At 38.4% G+C, this 19,919-nt stretch overlaps 1 protein-coding gene across 1 annotated transcript in view; it reads right to left on the reverse strand.

Moving 5' to 3' along the window:
• Positions 1-15,241, reverse strand: part of FRMPD1 (FERM and PDZ domain containing 1) — a 378,412-nt gene extending 363,171 nt beyond the window's left edge. Inside the window, exon 1 of the mRNA XM_053702711.1 lies at positions 15,144-15,241. Within this exon, the coding sequence (XP_053558686.1) occupies positions 15,144-15,241 (98 nt within the window). The remainder of the gene's footprint in view (positions 1-15,143) is intronic.
• Positions 15,242-19,919: the final 4,678 nt, after the last annotated feature.

Here is a 19,919-nt window from a genome sequence, read left to right on the forward strand (position 1 = left end):
GAACGCTGCTTTTTTGCAGGTGTTAGGTTTTTTTTCAGCTCAAACAGTCCCATTGTTTCCTATGGGAGAATCGTGCACGAGCACGTTTTTGAGGCCGGCCGCGTCCGTAAGCAACTCTGGTATCGAGAGTTGCTTTTGCGGTAAAAATGCTCTACGCTCCTTTTTTGGAGCCTAACGCAGCATTTGTTTTAACTCTCGATACCAGAGTTAAATTTATGGTGCGGCCAGAAAAAAGCCCGCGGAGCGTTAACAGCCCTTTTACCGCCGAACTCCAAATCTAGGCCTTAGTGTTTTTATTTTGTGTAACTTAGTTGTTATTTTTTTGTAATTTAGTAATTTCTAATAGTAGATTTAAATAATTTGAGTAGGGTTAGGTTTTTAAATATATAATACAGTAAATTTAATTTGTAGTTTAATGTAATTGTAGTATAATAGGGTAGGTTAATTAATAGTTTAATATAGTTTAATGTATTTTTAGTATAATAGTTAGGGTATGTTAATTCGTAGTTTAATATAGTTTAATTTAATTCTAAAGGTAAGTTTAAATTTATTATAAGATAGGGATGAGTTAATATTTAATGTAAAGTTAGCGGGTTGTTAGGTTTAGGGGTTAATAGCTTCATTTAGTTTATGGCGATGTAGGGGGCTGGCAGTTTAGGGGTTAATAGGTTTAGTAAGTGGTAGTGATGTTGGAGGCCAGGGGTTTAGGGGTTAATACATTTATTTAGTTGCGGTGGGCTCTGGGAGCAGTGGGATAGGGGTTAATACTTTTATTTAGTTGCGGCAGGGTGCAGGAGCAGCGGGATAGGGGTTAATAATTTTATTGGATTTGCGGTGGGCTCCGGGAGCGGCGGGATAGGGGTTAATAACATTATGTAGGTGGCGGCGGTGGCGGGGCAGCAGATTAGGGGTGTTTAGACTCGGGGCTTATGTTAGGGTGTTAGGTGTAAACGTAACTGGTTTTCTACTAGAAATCAATGGGATATCTGGCAGCATCGAACATGAGCTTTCGCTGCTTTCAGACTCCCATTGATTCCTATGGCATCCGCGGCCTCCGGGGTGGCGGGTTGAAAAGCAGGTACACTGGGCCGGAATAGTGGCGAGCGTACATGTTAGGAGCTTGATAACTAGCAAAAGTTGTCAAATAGTGCCGAATTTGTATTCGGAACATCTGTAATGACGTAAGCATCGATCTGTGTCGGATTGAGACCGGCGGATCGCATGTTACGTCACAAATTTCAACTTTTGCCGGTCTGTAAGCTTTGATAAATGAGGCGAATCAGGCTTGCCACAATTACGCTGCGGAATTAAAGCGTATTTGCGGTTAACGGCTTGATAAATAGACCTCATTCTCTCAACAACTAGGCCCTCATCCCTTGATATTAGCTTATAGACCAAACCTTCCTTTTAACCGATAAGCAAGACGAGCAACCCTTATATTCTCTTGGCTTGTCCTTCCTCTTTGCAATCAATGGCAGTTTTACACGTAGCTTCTCTACACTTATTGATGTTATTAGAAGAGACAGACAATGTAATAGTGGATTTTGTATCCTGGTCTAACTTGTTCAGCAAATGTTAAGAGAGACGACATAGAGATATAATGTACTCTACTTATAACATGAGAAATATGTATATTTGGTATAACCACGTATGTATGTCCAGTTTAGATTCCACAAACCTTTTATTTGTAACACTGTTATCATGTTTACACTTTATGGGAGCATCATTTTCAATCCATTATGTTCATTATTGTATTTTTATTTTTTAATGTTTAATAAAGATGAAAATAAAAAAAAATCTTAACATTGACTCACTAAAGCTGAATATATATACAGGGAGTGCAGAATTATTAGGCAAGTTGTATTTTTGAGGATTAATTTTATTATTGAACAACAACCATGTTCTCAATGAACCCAAAAAACTCATTAATATCAAAGCTGAATAGTTTTGGAAGTAGTTTTTAGTTTGTTTTTAGTTTTAGCTATTTTAGGGGGATATCTGTGTGTGCAGGTGACTATTACTGTGCATAATTATTAGGCAACTTAACAAAAAAACAAATATATACCCATTTCAATTATTTATTTTTACCAGTGAAACCAATATAACATCTCAACATTCACAAATACACATTTCTGACATTCAAAAACAAAACAAAAACAAATCAGTGACCAATATAGCCACCTTTCTTTGCAAGGACACTCAAAAGCCTGCCATCCATGGATTCTGTCAGTGTTTTGATCTGTTCATCATCAACATTGCGTGCAGCAGCAACCACAGCCTCCCAGACACTGTTCAGAGAGGTGTACTGTTTTCCCTCCTTGTGAATTTCACATTTGATGATGGACCACAGGTTCTCAATGGGGTTCAGATCAGGTGAACAAGGAGGCCATGTCATTAGATTTTCTTCTTTTATACCCTTTCTTGCCAGCCACGCTGTGGAGTACTTGGACGCGTGTGATGGAGCATTGTCCTGCATGAAAATCATGTTTTTCTTGAAGGATGCAGACTTCTTCCTGTACCACTGCTTGAAGAAGGTGTCTTCCAGAAACTGGCAGTAGGACTGGGAGTTGAGCTTGACTCCATCCTCAACCCGAAAAGGCCCCACAAGCTCATCTTTGATGATACCAGCCCAAACCAGTACTCCACCTCCACCTTGCTGGCGTCTGAGTCGGACTGGAGCTCTCTGCCCTTTACCAATCCAGCCACGGGCCCATCCATCTGGCCCATCAAGACTCACTCTCATTTCATCAGTCCATAAAACCTTAGAAAAATCAGTATTGAGATATTTCTTGGCCCAGTCTTGACGTTTCAGCTTGTGTGTCTTGTTCAGTGGTGGTCGTCTTTCAGCCTTTCTTACCTTGGCCATGTCTCTGAGTATTGCACACCTTGTGCTTTTGGGGACTCCAGGGATGTTGCAGCTCTGAAATATGGCCAAACTGGTGGCAAGTGGCATCGTGGCAGCTGCACGCTTGACTTTTCTCAGTTCATGGGCAGTTATTTTGCGCCTTGGTTTTTCCACACGCTTCTTGCGACCCTGTTGACTATTTTGAATGAAACGCTTGATTTTCGATGATCACGCTTCAGAAGCTTTGCAATTTTAAGAGTGCTGCATCCCTCTGCAAGATATCTCAGTATTTTTGACTTTTCTGAGCCTGTCAAGTCCTTCTTTTGACCCATTTTGCCAAAGGAAAGGAAGTTGCCTAATAATTATGCACACCTGATATAGGGTGTTGATGTCATTAGACCACACCCCTTCTCATTACAGAGATGCACATCACCTAATATGCTTAATTGGTAGCAGGCTTTTGAGCCTATACAGCTTGGAGTAAGACAACATGCATAAAGAGGATGATGCGGTCAAAATACTCATTTGCCTAATAATTCTGCACTCCCTGTATACACACACACACACACATATATATATATATATATATATATATACACACACACACACATATATACACACACACACACACACACATATATATATATATATATATATATATATATATACACACACACACACACATAGGAAGTTATGAGTTCAACCGCATACACTTTATGATGTTCTTGAATGGGGAATTTGGTGCACGATCCGATATACGGTGTAGTTTTCGGCGCAAGCGAGGGAACCCGCACCACCCGTAATTTCACCTCGCACATCAGGCTATCCAATATACGGCGGCGTCAGATGCTAAAGTAGCGTAAGTAGGACAAACTGGCGTTGTTCCGAAAAGTGCGCAAATACACATTTTAGTTGTCGCAAGTACTTACGCCAGTCTTTTGTTCACGTAAAGTCTCAATAAAGTGTAGTTTTATGCAAATTTGGCTAAGACTCGTAAAAATTACCCGATACTCAATCTAAAACTGCGCAACGTAATTGCGCTATTCAAAAGTCATATATAAACCTATGTGCAGCCGCCATTTTCTTTAGTGTGTTTGGATGGTTCGTTGAGCTACAGCACACTACAGTGAGTTTAGGATTAGTAAGAGTAGTGAGAGAGGCGCAGCATAATAGTTAGTTAAGTCGGATTGTTGTTTGGGTAAGCTTGTACATTTACTTACACTTATTTTCACATATTGCACACATATTGCATACATACATATACAAAATACACAACACTTTTTTTTCTAACACCTCACACATTTTATTTCAATTTTACAGTGTGATAGGCTGTTTGGTTGTGATTGTGTGTGATTGAACTGGGAGTGAGTGTGAGTGTGTGTGTGTAGTGTGAGGATGGTAGGGAGAGGTAGGGCGGAGGGGAGGAGGGGAGAGGAGTGGCAGGGAGAGGAGTATTGTAGTGGACAGGAGGAGCAGCGGGGTCCCCGTCAGGGAGTAAGTGGAGTGGGGAGAGGGAGAGCTAGAAGGGATGATGGGAGGGGAGATGCCCGAGAGCCCCAGAGACCAGGCACATCAAGGAGAGGGACAGAGGGTGCACATGGGGACAGAAGGGGGGAGGATGGAGAGGATAGGGAGGAACCCACACCAGGGACATCCCAGGGAGGAAGCCAGGTGGCCACAGAGGAGGAGCGCATGAGATGCCCAAATTTCTCTTTTGATGAGAATGTTGCGCTAGTCCAGGCCATCATGGACAACCACAGTGCCCTCTTTGGCCAGGAGAAGGGCAGAGGCGTTGCCCGAAGGCATAAGGAAGCATGGTTGGCGGTAGAGGAGGCTGTAAACAGTGTGGCCCTGCAGAGGAGGACTGTCGAGGGACTTAAAAAAAGGCGGAATGATTGCAAGAGGCGGGTGAAAGAGAAGATGGGCCAGGAAGCCATGCACCAGAAGGGAACAGGCGGTGGTCCACCCTTGGATTCAGAATACAACGTATGGCAGGAGATGATACACAGCTCCCTGAGTATCACAGCAGTCCGTGGACTTCCAGGGGCTCGTGACTCAGGGGTTGCAACCACAGCCCCTCATGCTGGTGAGTAACATCCCACACACCAGTATGATATGTATTTGAGATATCACAATTCTGTATAAAAATAAGTAACCAGCGCCCAGGACTGATATCTGCTCACTATAATAAAGACCCCCTAAATAGGTCTAAAAAACAGAACATAGATTAGGATATATAGGAGCGCCACTGGCTAAGATATACCACAGGAGTCAAAATATTAAAATCAAATATTTATACAAGTCTTTAATAATTGACAAAAAATGACAAAATTTGACAAAAATTAACAAAAATTAACAAATGATGAGATCAGAATGTTGAACCAAACTAATGAACTCACTATAGTACAAAATCTAGGGAAAATAACCCTTTAATTCCTACTACATGAATATAATCCAGAAATGGATTGGTACAGCTCATAAATTTAAAATAGAGTCGTGAAACGTAAGTGTCAATATAACCATAAAAATGAAAAACTGATTTCAAATAAAGAAAAAAATGAAGAAAAAAATATAATAGTGAAGATAACAATCCAATTAAGGATTAGTTTCTTAGTGAAGGACCCATATTTTTGAGCCTCAAAATAAATTCATTTATCAAATTTAGAATAGATAGTGATAGAAAATGGGATAAAAAATGTATACATATATAGGAACAAATCAAATCCCTGCAATATATAATACTCTTGAGTGTAATGTGCAATAATATAGTACAATCCAAAAATAAGTGAATTAAAGCAATACAATCAAATTATTGAGTCAATGCAATACTATCAAAGTTGGGTGGGTCTCACCATTTATAAACCTAAAACTCAACTAGGCTGGTACCAGCTGTAATTCTATTAGCTTTGGGACACACTGGTCTATTCAAATAATAAACTTACATAATAATTGATATAAATCTAGTTATAAATTCATATCAAGTAACAAATTAGATAATAAACTTTTCCAATAATTGATATAAATCTAGTTATAAATTCATATCAAATAACAAATTAAAAAACAATTAAAACATTTTAAATGATTGAATGAAATTATTGTAAGAAAAAATTGTCCAAAAAATATTGTCCAAAAAATATATCAAATCCTGATGAAATGTAAATGGTAGTTCCTTCCTTAAAAGTAAAAGTCCTTGAGTCTATTGAAGTCCAAAGTCCTAATCCTTTGATAGATGTGTATATATAAAAAAACCTAGAAAAAAGGAAAAAAAGTGCACATCATGTCTTGAAAAAGGCCCCATTGAGAGGGCCGAAACGCGTAGACGACTATCCGAAAATTAAGATTGAGAGGCTAATCATATCCAGGACCGGGCTTTTTGAACGGTAAGACTATTTCCAATAGTCCATACCCAGTAAGCACATTTTGTTTAGTGCACTTTTTTTCCTTTTTTCTAGGTTTTTTTATATATACACATCTATCAAAGGATTAGGACTTTGGACTTCAATAGACTCAAGGACTTTTACTTTTAAGGAAGGAACTACCATTTACATTTCATCAGGATTTGATATATTTTTTGGACAATATTTTTTGGACAATTTTTTCTTACAATAATTTCATTCAATCATTTAAAATGTTTTAATTGTTTTTTAATTTGTTATTTGATATGAATTTATAACTAGATTTATATCAATTATTGGAAAAGTTTATTATCTAATTTGTTACTTGATATGAATTTATAACTAGATTTATATCAATTATTATGTAAGTTTATTATTTGAATAGACCAGTGTGTCCCAAAGCTAATAGAATTACAGCTGGTACCAGCCTAGTTGAGTTTTAGGTTTATAAATGGTGAGACCCACCCAACTTTGATAGTATTGCATTGACTCAATAATTTGATTGTATTGCTTTAATTCACTTATTTTTGGATTGTACTATATTATTGCACATTACACTCAAGAGTATTATATATTGCAGGGATTTGATTTGTTCCTATATATGTATACATTTTTTATCCCATTTTCTATCACTATCTATTCTAAATTTGATAAATGAATTTATTTTGAGGCTCAAAAATATGGGTCCTTCACTAAGAAACTAATCCTTAATTGGATTGTTATCTTCACTATTATATTTTTTTCTTCATTTTTTTCTTTATTTGAAATCAGTTTTTCATTTTTATGGTTATATTGACACTTACGTTTCACGACTCTATTTTAAATTTATGAGCTGTACCAATCCATTTCTGGATTATATTCATGTAGTAGGAATTAAAGGGTTATTTTCCCTAGATTTTGTACTATAGTGAGTTCATTAGTTTGGTTCAACATTCTGATCTCATCATTTGTTAATTTTTGTTAATTTTTGTCAAATTTTGTCATTTTTTGTCAATTATTAAAGACTTGTATAAATATTTGATTTTAATATTTTGACTCCTGTGGTATATCTTAGCCAGTGGCGCTCCTATATATCCTAATCTATGTATTTGAGATATAACATCCTTTAATGTCACACATTCATGTACACAATGAGGAGCATGGTATTTGGCCTACTAACAAAAACATCTACAATTAGATTTGACATTAATGCTACTTAACACAATGCAATTCATGATATGAGGTGGAATAGTGCAATACTAACATGTCTCAGAGTAACACAGGCCACAAGCCACATGTTGAGTTTTCAGTAAATGGACACTATAGCCATCACAATACTTTTAGCTCAGAAAGCAGGTTCTGTGTCTACATCAGGCTAAAGTAAATTGTGTGACCATAGTGTCACTTAAAGAACACATTTTCTCCATCACTGACATGTACACATAACTCTTGTATGAATCACATACCTGTATACTGTGCAGATTAAAATCCCTCATATCACAAATCACATTGTGCACATGCATGTTATAGAGTTAGACATGAGAATGAGTATTGTCCCTAGCATGTATCAATGTATATTGTATGCCCACATGGACATATATATGACTGTACTAATCCCTATAATCATTTGACTCCTCCTCAGAACCTCCTGTCACCAGGCTGCAAACTGGCATGCCGCCACCTCCACCACCACCTCCAGTCACAGCCATGCAGCCACCTCCACCACCAGTCACAGCCATGCAGCCACCTCCACCACCAGTCTTCAGGCAGCAACATGGATATTATGCTCCCAGGCATCAGCAGGGTTGGATTGCCTCCGTTGAGGAGCCAGAGGTGATGCCACCACCATTGGCATATGACCCATGGCAAGATACCTGGCCTGAGGAATATCCTTTTGGCTTTGAGGGGGAGCCAAGTCAGCCACGAAGGGTCAATGTCTTTACCCCCCCCCCCCCCCCAACACAATATCAGGCCAGTCATGGCTTTTCCACACAGGGGATGTCGCAAGGTATGCAAAGTGGACAGGCTGAGTGGTCACACACTAGTCGTCAATGGGACTACCAATGCAGCCTGAGAGCTCCACCATCCGCTTCCCTTGGGAGAGCTCCACCATCCGCTTCCCTTGGGAGAGCTCCCCCATCCGCTTCCCTTGGGAGAGCTCCACCATCCGCTTCCCTTGGGAGAGCTCCACCATCCTCAGATGAGCATATAGCTGAGGTTGTCCCTGAAGCACCAGCAGCTGAGGTTGTCCCTGAAGCACCAGCAGCTGAGGTTGTCCCTGAAGCACCAGCAGCTGAGGTTGTCCCTGAAGCACCAGCAGCTGAAGTTATCCATGAAGCACCAGCAGCTGAAGTTATCCATGAAGCAGATGCAGCTGAAGTGGTCCATAATGCACCAGCAGATAGAGCAGAACCTGCACCTATAATCACTGCTGCTCAAGAGCCTGTAGATCCACTGTATTCTCCCCTGGGCGAGGAATACATTTCACTCCAGAGGAGGCTGATAACAAGCTGCGAGAGCATTCAAAGAGGCCAACAGAGGTTTCATAGGAGCCAAGAGAGGCTACTCAAGCGTAGCATTGAGCTGCAGAGGGGCATTGCAGCCTCATTAAATGGAATTGTCCAAAATCAGTCTCAGATGATGAGAATCCAGTCTGATATGCAGATGCCGATGGACAATAGATGGCGGGAACAAAACCAACTCTTGGGTGTGTTGGTTGAGCACACTATCGCCTAGATTTAGAGTTTTGCAGCCAAAGGGGTGCGTTAGCTACGCATGTTTCCCCCCCCCCGCACCTTTTAAATAACGCTGGTATTGAGAGTTCTCTGAAGGGCTGCGTTAGGCTCCAAAAAGGGAGCGTAGAGGCATATTTACCGCCAATTCAACTCTCAATACCAGCGTTGCTTACGGTAGCGGCTAGCTGGAAAAATGTGCTGCTGCACGATTCCCCCATAGGAAACAATGGGGCAGTTTGGGCTGAAAAAAAACCTAACACCTGCAAAAAAGCAGCGTTAAGCTCCCAACGCAGCCCCATTGTTTCCTATGGGGAAACACTTTCTAAGTCTGCACCCTAACATGAACCCCGAGTCTAAACACCCCTAACCTTACACTTATTAAACCCCTAATCTGTCGCCCCGCTATCGCTGACACCTGCATTTTATTATTAACCCCTAATCTGCCGCTCCGGACACCTCCGCAACCTACATTATCCCTATGTACCCCTAATCTGCTGCCCACAACACCACCGACCCCTATATTATATTTATTAACCCCTAATATGCCCCCCCCCCAATGTTGCCGCTACCTTACATACACTTATTAACTCCTAATCTGCCGACCGGACCTCGCCGCCACTATAATAAATGTATTAACCCCTAAACCGCCGCACTCCCGCCTCAAAAACCCTATAATAAATAGTATTAACCCCTAATCTGCCCTCCCTAACATCGGCGACACCTAACTTCAAGTATTCACCCCTAATCTGCCGACCGGATCTCGCCGCTACTCTAATAAATGTATTAACCCCTAAAGCTAAGTCTAACCCTAACCCTAACACCCCCCTAAGTTAAATATAATTTTATTCTAACAAAATAAATTAAATCTTATTAACTAAAGTATTCCTATTTAAAGCTAAATACTTACCTGTAAAATAAACCCTAATATAGCTACAATATAACGATATATGTAGCTATATATATATGTAGCTATTTTAGGATTTATGTTTATTTTACAGGCAACTTTGTATTTATTTTAACTAGGTACAATAGCTATTAAATAGTTATTTACTATTTAATAGCTACCTAGTTAAAATAATTACCAAATTACCTGTAAAATAAATCCTAACCTAAGTTACAATTAAACCTAACACTACACTATAAATAAATAAATTAAATCAATTAACTACAAGTACCTACAATTAAATAAACTAAACTAAATTACAAAAAACAAACAAACACTAAATTACAAAAAATAAAAAAAGATTACAAGAATTTTAAGCTAATTACACCTACTCTAAGCCCTCTAATAAAATAACAAAGCCCCCCAAAATAAAAAAATTCCCTACCCTAATCCAAATTAAAATAGTTAACAGCTCTATTACCTTACCAGCCCTTAAAAGGGCTTTTTGCGGGGCATGCCCCAAATAAATCAGCTCTTTTGCCTGTAAAAAAAACACAATACCACCCGCCAACATTACAACCCACCACCCACATACCCCTACTCTAACCCAAACCCCCCTTAAATAAACCTAACACTACCCCCCTGAAGATCTCCCTACCTTGAGTCGTCTTCACTCAGCCGAGCAGCGATGGACCAAAAGAAGACATCCGGAGCGGCAGAACTCTTCATCCTATCCGGGCAGAAGAGGACATCCAGACCGGCAAACATCTTCATCCAAGCGGCATCTTCTATCTTCATCCATCCGACGAGGAGCGGCTCCATCTTCAAGACCTCCGGCGCGGAACATCCTCTTCTACCGACGACTACCGACGACTGAAGGTTCCTTTAAGTGACGTCATCCAAGATGGCGTCCCTCGAATTCCGATTGGCTGATAGGATTCTATCAGCCAATCGGAATTAAGGTAGGAAAAATCTGATTGGCCGGAACAGCCAATAGAATGCGAGCTCAATCTGATTGGCTGATTGGATCAGCCAATCGAATTGAACTTGAATCTGATTGGCTGATTCAATCAGCCAATCAGATTTTTCCTACCTTAAATCTATAGGTATCTCTTCATTTACCGTAGTGGATTTGGAGTCTGGCACCATTAGCTCCCACATGGATGTCGCAGTGGCTGGGGTTCGCTTTGGAGTGAAGTCCCCTCTGTTTGACAAAGACAGATTTGCGGTGTGTAGAAGTTCCGTGCCTGTCGAGGGTGTGCTCAGCCGATATCCCAGACTCTCTTGTTGTTGGGGTTTACAGTGTTCTCGGTGACCGTCCATACGGTGTGTGTTATCAGTCTTAGGCCTTAAAGGACCGCACTTCACTTCCATAGCCGGGAGTTTGTAGTGGTCAAGGTCTGGTGGAGGTATTAGCTCTGCAAAGTGCCGTGTCAGAGTCGGGCGTGACTCGAGTCCTGCATCAGAGGCATGGGCCACAGAACTGATCTCCTCTACGCACTTAGGGCGTAGCTGGGACATGGATGTCTCCTGTAGCATTGAGCAAAAGTTTTTCTCAAAGTCCAATAGGATTTGCATTAGAATATTTGGTAGGTCCTCCATTATCATATTGGAGTGGGTATATTCCACTGTAGAACAGAATGTGCTTCAAAATGAGCTTGTAACCCAGAATTCTGGGGGGGGGTAATGTGCGGCAGCCCCAACTCCACCGTTCCTCGACAAAAGGATAGGCCCTTCAGGCCAAGCTGCTATCAGGTTCTTTAGACAGTTAAGAAGTTAAGCTGAAGAGCATAGGTCAGGCACACAGTTTAGGAATACTTTTCTGAGTCTTTTAAACTTTCTGTGGTATAAAACCACTAAAAAGACAATAATATAACACTGAAAATATACTACAAAGTCAGGAGCTCTTCAAAAACACGTCCTGCCGCTTCGGCTGTAGGTTCCGCCCCCCAGTGTTAGGTTTTTTTTTAACATTTTTAATTTAGGTTTTTAATTGGTAGGTTTTTTTTTAATTTTATTAGTATAGTTATGTTAGGTTAATTTATAGTTTAAACTTAGTTTTTTTTTATTTCACAGGTAAGTTTTTATTTATTTAAAGGGACACTGAACCCAATTTTTTTCTTTAATGATTCAGATCATGTAATTTTAAGCAACTTTCTAATTTACTCCTATTATCAAATTTTCTTCATTCTCTTGGTATCTTTATTTGAAATGCAAGAATGTAAGTTAAGATGCCGACTCATTTTTTGTGAACAACCTGGGTTGTTCTTGCTGATTGGTGGATAAATTCATTCACCAATAAAAAAGTGCTGCCTTCTTTTTAAATAAAGATAGCAAGAGAACGAAGAAAAATTGATAATAGGAGTAAATTAGAAAGTTGCTTAAAATTGCATGCTCTATCTGAATCACAAAAGAAAAAATTGGGGTTCAGTGTCCCTTTAAAGATAGTTAAATTGTAATTCTAATATATAAGTTAGAGGGGATGTTAGGTTTAGGGGGTAATAGTTTAATTTAGTGTTTTGCGGTGTGGGCAGCCAGCGGTTTAGGGGTTAATGGGTTTAGTAGTTACGATGTGAGGAGCTGGAGGTTTAGGGGTTAATACTTTATTATAGTGTTAGCGATGTCAAGGAACGCCGGATTAGGGGTTTATAACTTTTATTAGTGTCGGCGATGTCAGGGATCAGCGGAATAGGGGTTAATAACTTTTATTAGTGTTGCCAATGTCAGGGAGTACCTGGTTTTCAATCCGCCACCCTGGAGGCCGCGGATGCCATAGGAATCAATGGGAGTCTGAAAGCAGCGAAAGCTTATGTTCGATGCTGCCAGATATCCCATTGATTTCTATGGTAGTAAACAAGTAATGTTTACACCTAACACCCTAACATAAGCCACGAGTCTTAACACCCCAAATCTGCTGCCCCGACATTGCCGCAACCTAAATAAAGTTATTAACCCCTATTCTGTCGCTCCCCGACACCGCTGCAACTAAATAAATGTATTAAACCCTACACCGTCGCTCCCGGACCCCCCCGCCACATCACTACCATTAACTAAACCTATTAACCCCTAAACCTAACAACCCACTAACTTTTCATTAAAATTACAACATCCCTATCTTAAAATAAATTTTAACTTACCTGTAGATATAAAAGAAACTAATTCTAAACTATTAACCTACCCTAACTAGGGCATTGTCCCAAAGAAATCAGCTCTTTCACCTGTAAAAAAAAATACAACCTCCAACAGTAAAACCCACCACCCAACCAATCAACCCCCCCCCAAATAAAAAGCCTATCTAAAAAACCTAAGCTCCCCATTGCCCTGAAAATAGCATTTGTATGGGCATTGCCCTTAAAAGGGCATTTAGCTCTTCTACCTGAGTAGGGTCTGGGCAGGTAAAAGAGCTAAATGCCCTTTTAAGGGCAATGCACATTTTAAGGGCAATGCACATACAAATGCCCTTTTCAGGGCAATAGGGAGCTTAGGTTTTTTAGATAGGCTTTTTATTTGGGGGGGTTGGTTGGTTGGTTGGTTGGGTGGTGGGTTTTACTCTTGGGGTGTTTGTATTTTTTTTTTACAGGTGAAAGAGCTGATTTATTTGGGGCAATGCCCCGCAAAAGGCCCTTTTAAGGGCCATTGGTAGTTTATTGTAGGCTAGAGTTTTTTTTTATTTTGGGGGGGCTTTTTTATTTTGATAGGGCTATTAGATTAGGTGTAATTCGTTTTTATTTTTGATACTGTGGGTTTTTTTTTTTCGTAATTGAATGTTTTTTATTTTTTGTAATTTAGCGTTTATTTTTTTTGGTAATTTAGTAATTTTTAATAGTAGATTTAAATAATTTGAGTAGGGTTAGGGTTTTTTAATATGTAATATAGTCAATTTAATTGCTAGATTAATGTAATTTATATAGTTAGGGTAGGTTAATTAATAGTTTAGAATTAGTTTCTTTTAATTCTACAGGTAAGTTTAAATTTATTTTAAGATAGGGATGTTGTAATTTTAATGTAAAGTTAGCGGGCTTTTAGGTTTAGGGGTTAATAGCTTAATTTAGTTTATGGCTATGTGGGGGGCTGGCAGTTTAGGGGTTAATAGGTTTAGTTAATGGTAGTGATGTGGGAGGCCAGAGTTTTAGGGGTTAATATGTTTATTTAGTGGCGACGGGGTCCGGGAGCGGCGGGATAGGGGTTAATAACTTTATTAAAGTTGCGGCGGGGTCCGGGAGCGGCGGGATAGGGGTTAATAACTTTATTAAAGTTGCGGCGGGGTCCGGGAGTGGCGGGATAGGGGTTAATAACTTTATTAAAGTTGTGGCGGGGTCCGGGAGCAGAGGGATAGGGGTTAATAACTTTATGAAAGTTGCAGCGGGGTCCGGGAGCTGCGGGATAGGGGTTAAACGTTTTAGTATAGTGGCAGCGTTTAGTGACAGGGTATAAATAAAGTTGGTAAAAAGCCGAATAGCAGCAAGATCGATGACTGTTAGTTAACAACAGTCCAATGCTCATCGCCCCGTACTTGGTGCGCAGCTTTTTGCCGGCTTTTTTTATAAATATGGAGATTGTATTCAGGTCCGCGGCCGCGATGTTAATCGATGTTAGGCAAGCATATTGGTGCCGGCGAATGCAGCATAGTTGAGGCTTTGATAAATATCCCCCTTAATATAAAAGGCAAACATGAATGACTTATGACAATAGACCTAGTAACACACCGCTCACAGCAGAACAGTAAATAAGTGAAACTATAAGCATTGGTGAAAAAGAAATCTCAGTCTCCTACAAAGGTCCGGGAGAGAATTGATTATTGAAGGGTTATTCCAGAAGCATACAGATACCATAAGGTCAGTTTTAATAAACTTCTTTTTGCTCAAAGTCCTGAACGTTCATACAAACAAGCACAAAGACTTGATATGTACATCTAGCATCTGGTAATAAATGCTCAATCCTTCCTGGTTACTGTGGTGCCCGTTTATCTATCTAACAATGTTACCTATTGCTCACCTAAAATTAAAAAATGAAGGTGTGAAATATTAAGCAATGTTTCTAATCGACTTGGAATACCATTTAACCAACTATGCTGCCTTTTACAAAAATCTGCAACAAATCTTATTTGAATGTGGTAACTACTGCCAATCAGTGAGCACTAATTAACACTAATTATTAAGTAAATACACATAATAAAAATAGCTTTTAATGCATACACAATGTGGTTGCTATACTTCTTTGCTAATAGAATGAGGCCTACAAAAAACACATTGCTGCTGTTTCTACTTTAACAGGTTTAATGATTAAGTAGCTTATATCAAGCTTACCGGGTTGCGTTATCTCTGGACCGTCTCAGCCATCTTACCACCATCTGTTCTATTCGCCTTCCTTTGCGGGTTTGGAATATATTCTCTGTATCTTCCATTTACCTGAAAGGTTAAAACAAACAGATTGTGGTGTGGGTCTATTAAATCGTCTTACTATAATGTTGAGCACTGCAGATTCTAGAATACTGTAAACGTGGATACAATTTCTCAATTCCTGGACTATAAATTAGTCAGTATATATATATTTATATATATATATATATATATAACTCACACGCCAAGTTGGCATAGAGTTGGCATAGAGTAGGTGAAATATTCTTTACTGTAATCTCTGTTTCATGAAATAAATAGCATTGCTTTCCCATTGATTTAAACACAATAATTTACATATAGGATCCTTAAAAGTAAATTAAAAAATATGTTTTTCCCATAGAAAAGAATGTCAAAATGAAATAACTATGTGAGAAAGAACAGATCACTTGAAGGTATGACTAAGAGCCCGAGCCGATGTTCATTTCAGTATCGCCATTCTCAAAATCCATCTGCAGTGCAAAATGTTCTAAAAAAGTGGGCTGACCCTCGCTGTCCAGATGAGTGGCGATGTTCTTTCCATAAGAAACAATAGGGATTGCTGTCTGTTCAACAATCTGCCAATAGCGCAGGTGAATGCGGATCTCACCAGTGTGGAAGGAGCATGATTTCAAAGTATGTTTACACAGCATATACTGTGCATTCACTAAATATAAAAATGGTTTCTGTTCATTCAGTAGATTTCTTACAATTGCTAATTTTGTCACTGAAAGAGACAGAAAACATCAATTCCTCCGCTTCAGCCACATCCACAGAAAATAGATTTTTTTTTTAAATGTCAATTACTGGCAATGTAATACAATGTTTTGCGCAAGCGATATCGTCTTTTTGCAAGCATTTTAAATTGTGCTGATATTACAAGTTGAGCGAAATCACGATTACACTAGCGCAAACGTCATTTTCCAAAATAAAAAAGTAGCTCAAAACACTTCAAATAAAACATTACAAAGTACAGTTACACTCATATTAACACTGTCTAATAAAAATGATTTAAAACAATTCTTGCACAAAAAAGTTATAAGAGCTCAAAGATATGAAATATCGGGTGTTAGAAAAAAAGAAAGTCGCCAATGTACTTTAACATAGAGATACATACGGATACATTGCTAAAGATGTATTTGTATGCATTTAGATATGTCTATATATTACATATGTATTTATGTATTTATATGTGTATATATGTATTTACAGACCTATATACACATATAAACACATAAATATATATGTAGACATATATAGACATATATACAAGTGCAATAGAGCCCTTTGTCATTAAGTAAATAAAAACATGATAAAACATATTTATGCAATATTCATATTTAAAAAAGATTTTAACTGTAATTACTGTAAATATTTCACATTTGCTAACGCGAATATGCTATGTTGTTTGCACGATGGGTGTTAAAAAAAAAATTAAATTGTTTTTTACATAAACTTCTATGGGAAAGGCGAAAATGCGATTGTGTTTTTTCACGATCTCGGTAGTGTTTTTTTTCTATTTTTTTACTCCATTGATTTTTACAGGGTAATACATGCGCATATTTATAATATGGGAACATTTGTATACTTCCCTTGAAAAGTTCGGCTTCTCAGGTAATCTGATCGAATTTATTAAAACTATATATAATTACCCCATCTCCTTGATACTGGTTAACAATCCCAATCTTCGTTTTTTAAATTAGAGAAGGGAACACGTCAGGGGTGCCCTCTATCACCCCTTCTATTCAACGTGGCTATTGAACCACTAGCAATCTATCTTAGACAAGAATTAGAGGGAATAAAGATTGGATCTCAGAAGTTTGTGCTGGCCTTATATGCCGATGACTTACTCCTTTATTTCCAACAAACACATAGAAATATCCCAATTGCGTTTAAGGCACTAGAGTTATTTAGTAGTATTTCTGGTTATAAAGTAAATACGCTTAAATCAGAGATTCTATGGATATACAAAAATATAGATAGTATGACACAATATAATTTAAGGGAGGTTACGAGTATCAAATACTTAGGAATTACATTACATAAAGATCCCAATTGTTGGTATAGACTTAATTTCACGCCCTTCTTTTCTCGACTTAAGAACAAGTTACAAAGATGGGCACTACTTCCCATTTCTCTGTCAGCTAAAATCGCAATGATCAAATCTATCTTATTACCACAGATAATTTATATTATGAATAATTTACCGCTGTTTATTAAGGCAAAAGATATTAAAATATTTAACCAATCATGTGCTAAATTTCTCTGGAGCAAGTCACGACATATGATAGCTATTGAAAAACTGGCACAACTAAGGGACCATGGGGGGGCTAGCTTTCCCAGATATTAAGTTATATAACATGGCCATTTTGGCACGGAATGGGGTGGATTGGCTTCTGTCAGCTGAGGTGCTAACCAATTTAATCTTGGAAGAGAGCTTAATATATCCATTTTCATGCAAAGCAATTTTACATTGCACTTTTATAGAACTCCCAGACAACATTAAAAGGTTTATTAGTATGTACAACGTGGTTAAAGCATGGCAAATGTCATGTAAATATCTGAAAATTAATTTCTATATCTACCAATACCTTCCGATTAGAGGGAATCCTGAGTTTATAACAGGATGTGAGTATAAGGTATTTAAAGAGTGGGCGGATAAAGGATTTGATAAGTTAATACAAATCTTTGACCATAGGTTTAATTTAAGGACCTTCGAGAGTCTTGCCAGAGAATTTGATCTCCCCAAGAAGAGTTTTTTCGCATATCTACAAGCACGCCACTTTGCTAATAAGAAGGCCAAGTTAGGGAACTGGCCAGTAGGTCTTGAACAAATTGGAGATTATATTAACATGTATAACCAAGGAAAACACTCAATATCATTGTTATACAAAATTTTACTGGCAAAGCAAGGACAATTAAATAGTGAACAATATATAGGTTATTGGGCAAAATATTTCCCAGAACTTAACTGGGATCGCATTAAGAAGGGCATTAAATGGCTGATTGAAGCCCCTCTCCGTTCCTCCTGGCATGAATCGTTTTTAAAACTACTTAACAATGCCTATATTTCACCAAAAAGACTGGCAGTATGGTCTGCGGAAAACACGGGAATATGTTATAAATGTTCAATGCCCAGGGCAGATCTGATGCACTGCCTCTGGTTGTGCCCAAAAATAAGACAATTTTGGCAGAAGGTCAATTTTTGACTAAACAAATTTTGCTCTGAATATCTAGTCCTAGAACCTATAAATATCTTTTTCCTAAATTTAACAGCTCAGAACTACGATCTGATCAATACTATTATACTCATAGGTCGTAATCTAATCCTAAGGAATTGGAAACAGACGAGATCACTACCTTTCAAGATATTCCTAGAAGCAGTGAGACAACAGATTATATTTGAACAATATAATACCTCAAGCTTACACAATAAATCAACTCAACGTTTCTTTAATAAATGGGAAAAAGTTATACAGACATACCCGCTTCCTGTACAATTTATACTTACTAAGGCATTCCATAAAACAAACTATTTTGAAGGTTTGATATTAAGAGAAGTATTTCCAGTATCCTGGCTTTGAAAAAAGGTCGGACCATAAAATACCCTTTTTTTAGGGTGGTGGGGGAGGAGGAGGTTGGAGGAGGTCGAATCGAATTTCCCCCCCCCCCCCTTTTTTTCTTTTTTTTTTTTTTTTTCCCTCTTTCTTCCTTTTTCTCTCTTTTCTGTCTCCCTTCTTTTCTTTTCTTCCTTTGATCAGGCCAATGAGAAGAATATGCAGCAAGTGTAGCTATGCGCAACACAGTAACTGGGGTTTTTTCTTTTTTTGTTTGTTTCTCTATGGCACCTTTGGGGCCGTTCACAATTTCTATGTAGTATGTGATGCCCACAAGGTAATGGACATGGACTTAGAGTTATTGTGTAGGCATAAATGTTACATATTTGCTTTTTTTTTTGTATATACATGATTGGGAAAACTTACTACCCTGCGTGGTGCACAATGTGAGCAAATGAGCTCTGTTATAGTTCTCTTGACGCTGATGGAAAAATAAATAAACATGTTAAAAAAAAAAAAAAAAAAGTTAAGATTTTTGCGCTATTCGGGTTACCACTTGCACAAAGTACGTTTTTTGGAACTTGTAATATGAACGCAACCTGACTAACGCAAAAAGCTTGACTCTAGCAGAGTTTTCACGATCGCAGAAAAAAATAAATCCTGTTCCACTTGGAATCAAGTCCTAAATGTTCACATAAGTAATTTACTATGTCACATGCAGACATTAAGAGAGGCAGAGACACAGGCAAAAACTGAATGAGATATATAGATCTCAAGGTCACCTAAACATCATATTACTTATTCTGGGCTAGATTACGAGTATAGCGGTACTTTGTGCTCCCGCTTGCGTGTTAAACTTCAGTAGATGGAGGCACGCACGTAAAAAGTCAAAGTTTGAAGATTGCAACCGCGTTAACGTATTCCCCCATAGACTTCAATGGATCACAAAAAATAGAAAATTCCTAACACCCTTACTCACACGCAAACCTGATCGCATTTTCTCAAGTATGCTAACCCAACATGATATATTAATATATATATATATGTTCTGTTTACATACATATATAATGTTTTTCTGTAAAATATATATCTATTCCTCTATATATAAATATGCTTTTACATGTTTTCAGCTACTTGACTGCAAAGGGCT

The sequence above is a fragment of the Bombina bombina genome, chromosome 2 (genome assembly GCF_027579735.1).
Source record: "Bombina bombina isolate aBomBom1 chromosome 2, aBomBom1.pri, whole genome shotgun sequence".
NCBI classification, from domain to species: Eukaryota; Metazoa; Chordata; class Amphibia; order Anura; family Bombinatoridae; genus Bombina; species Bombina bombina.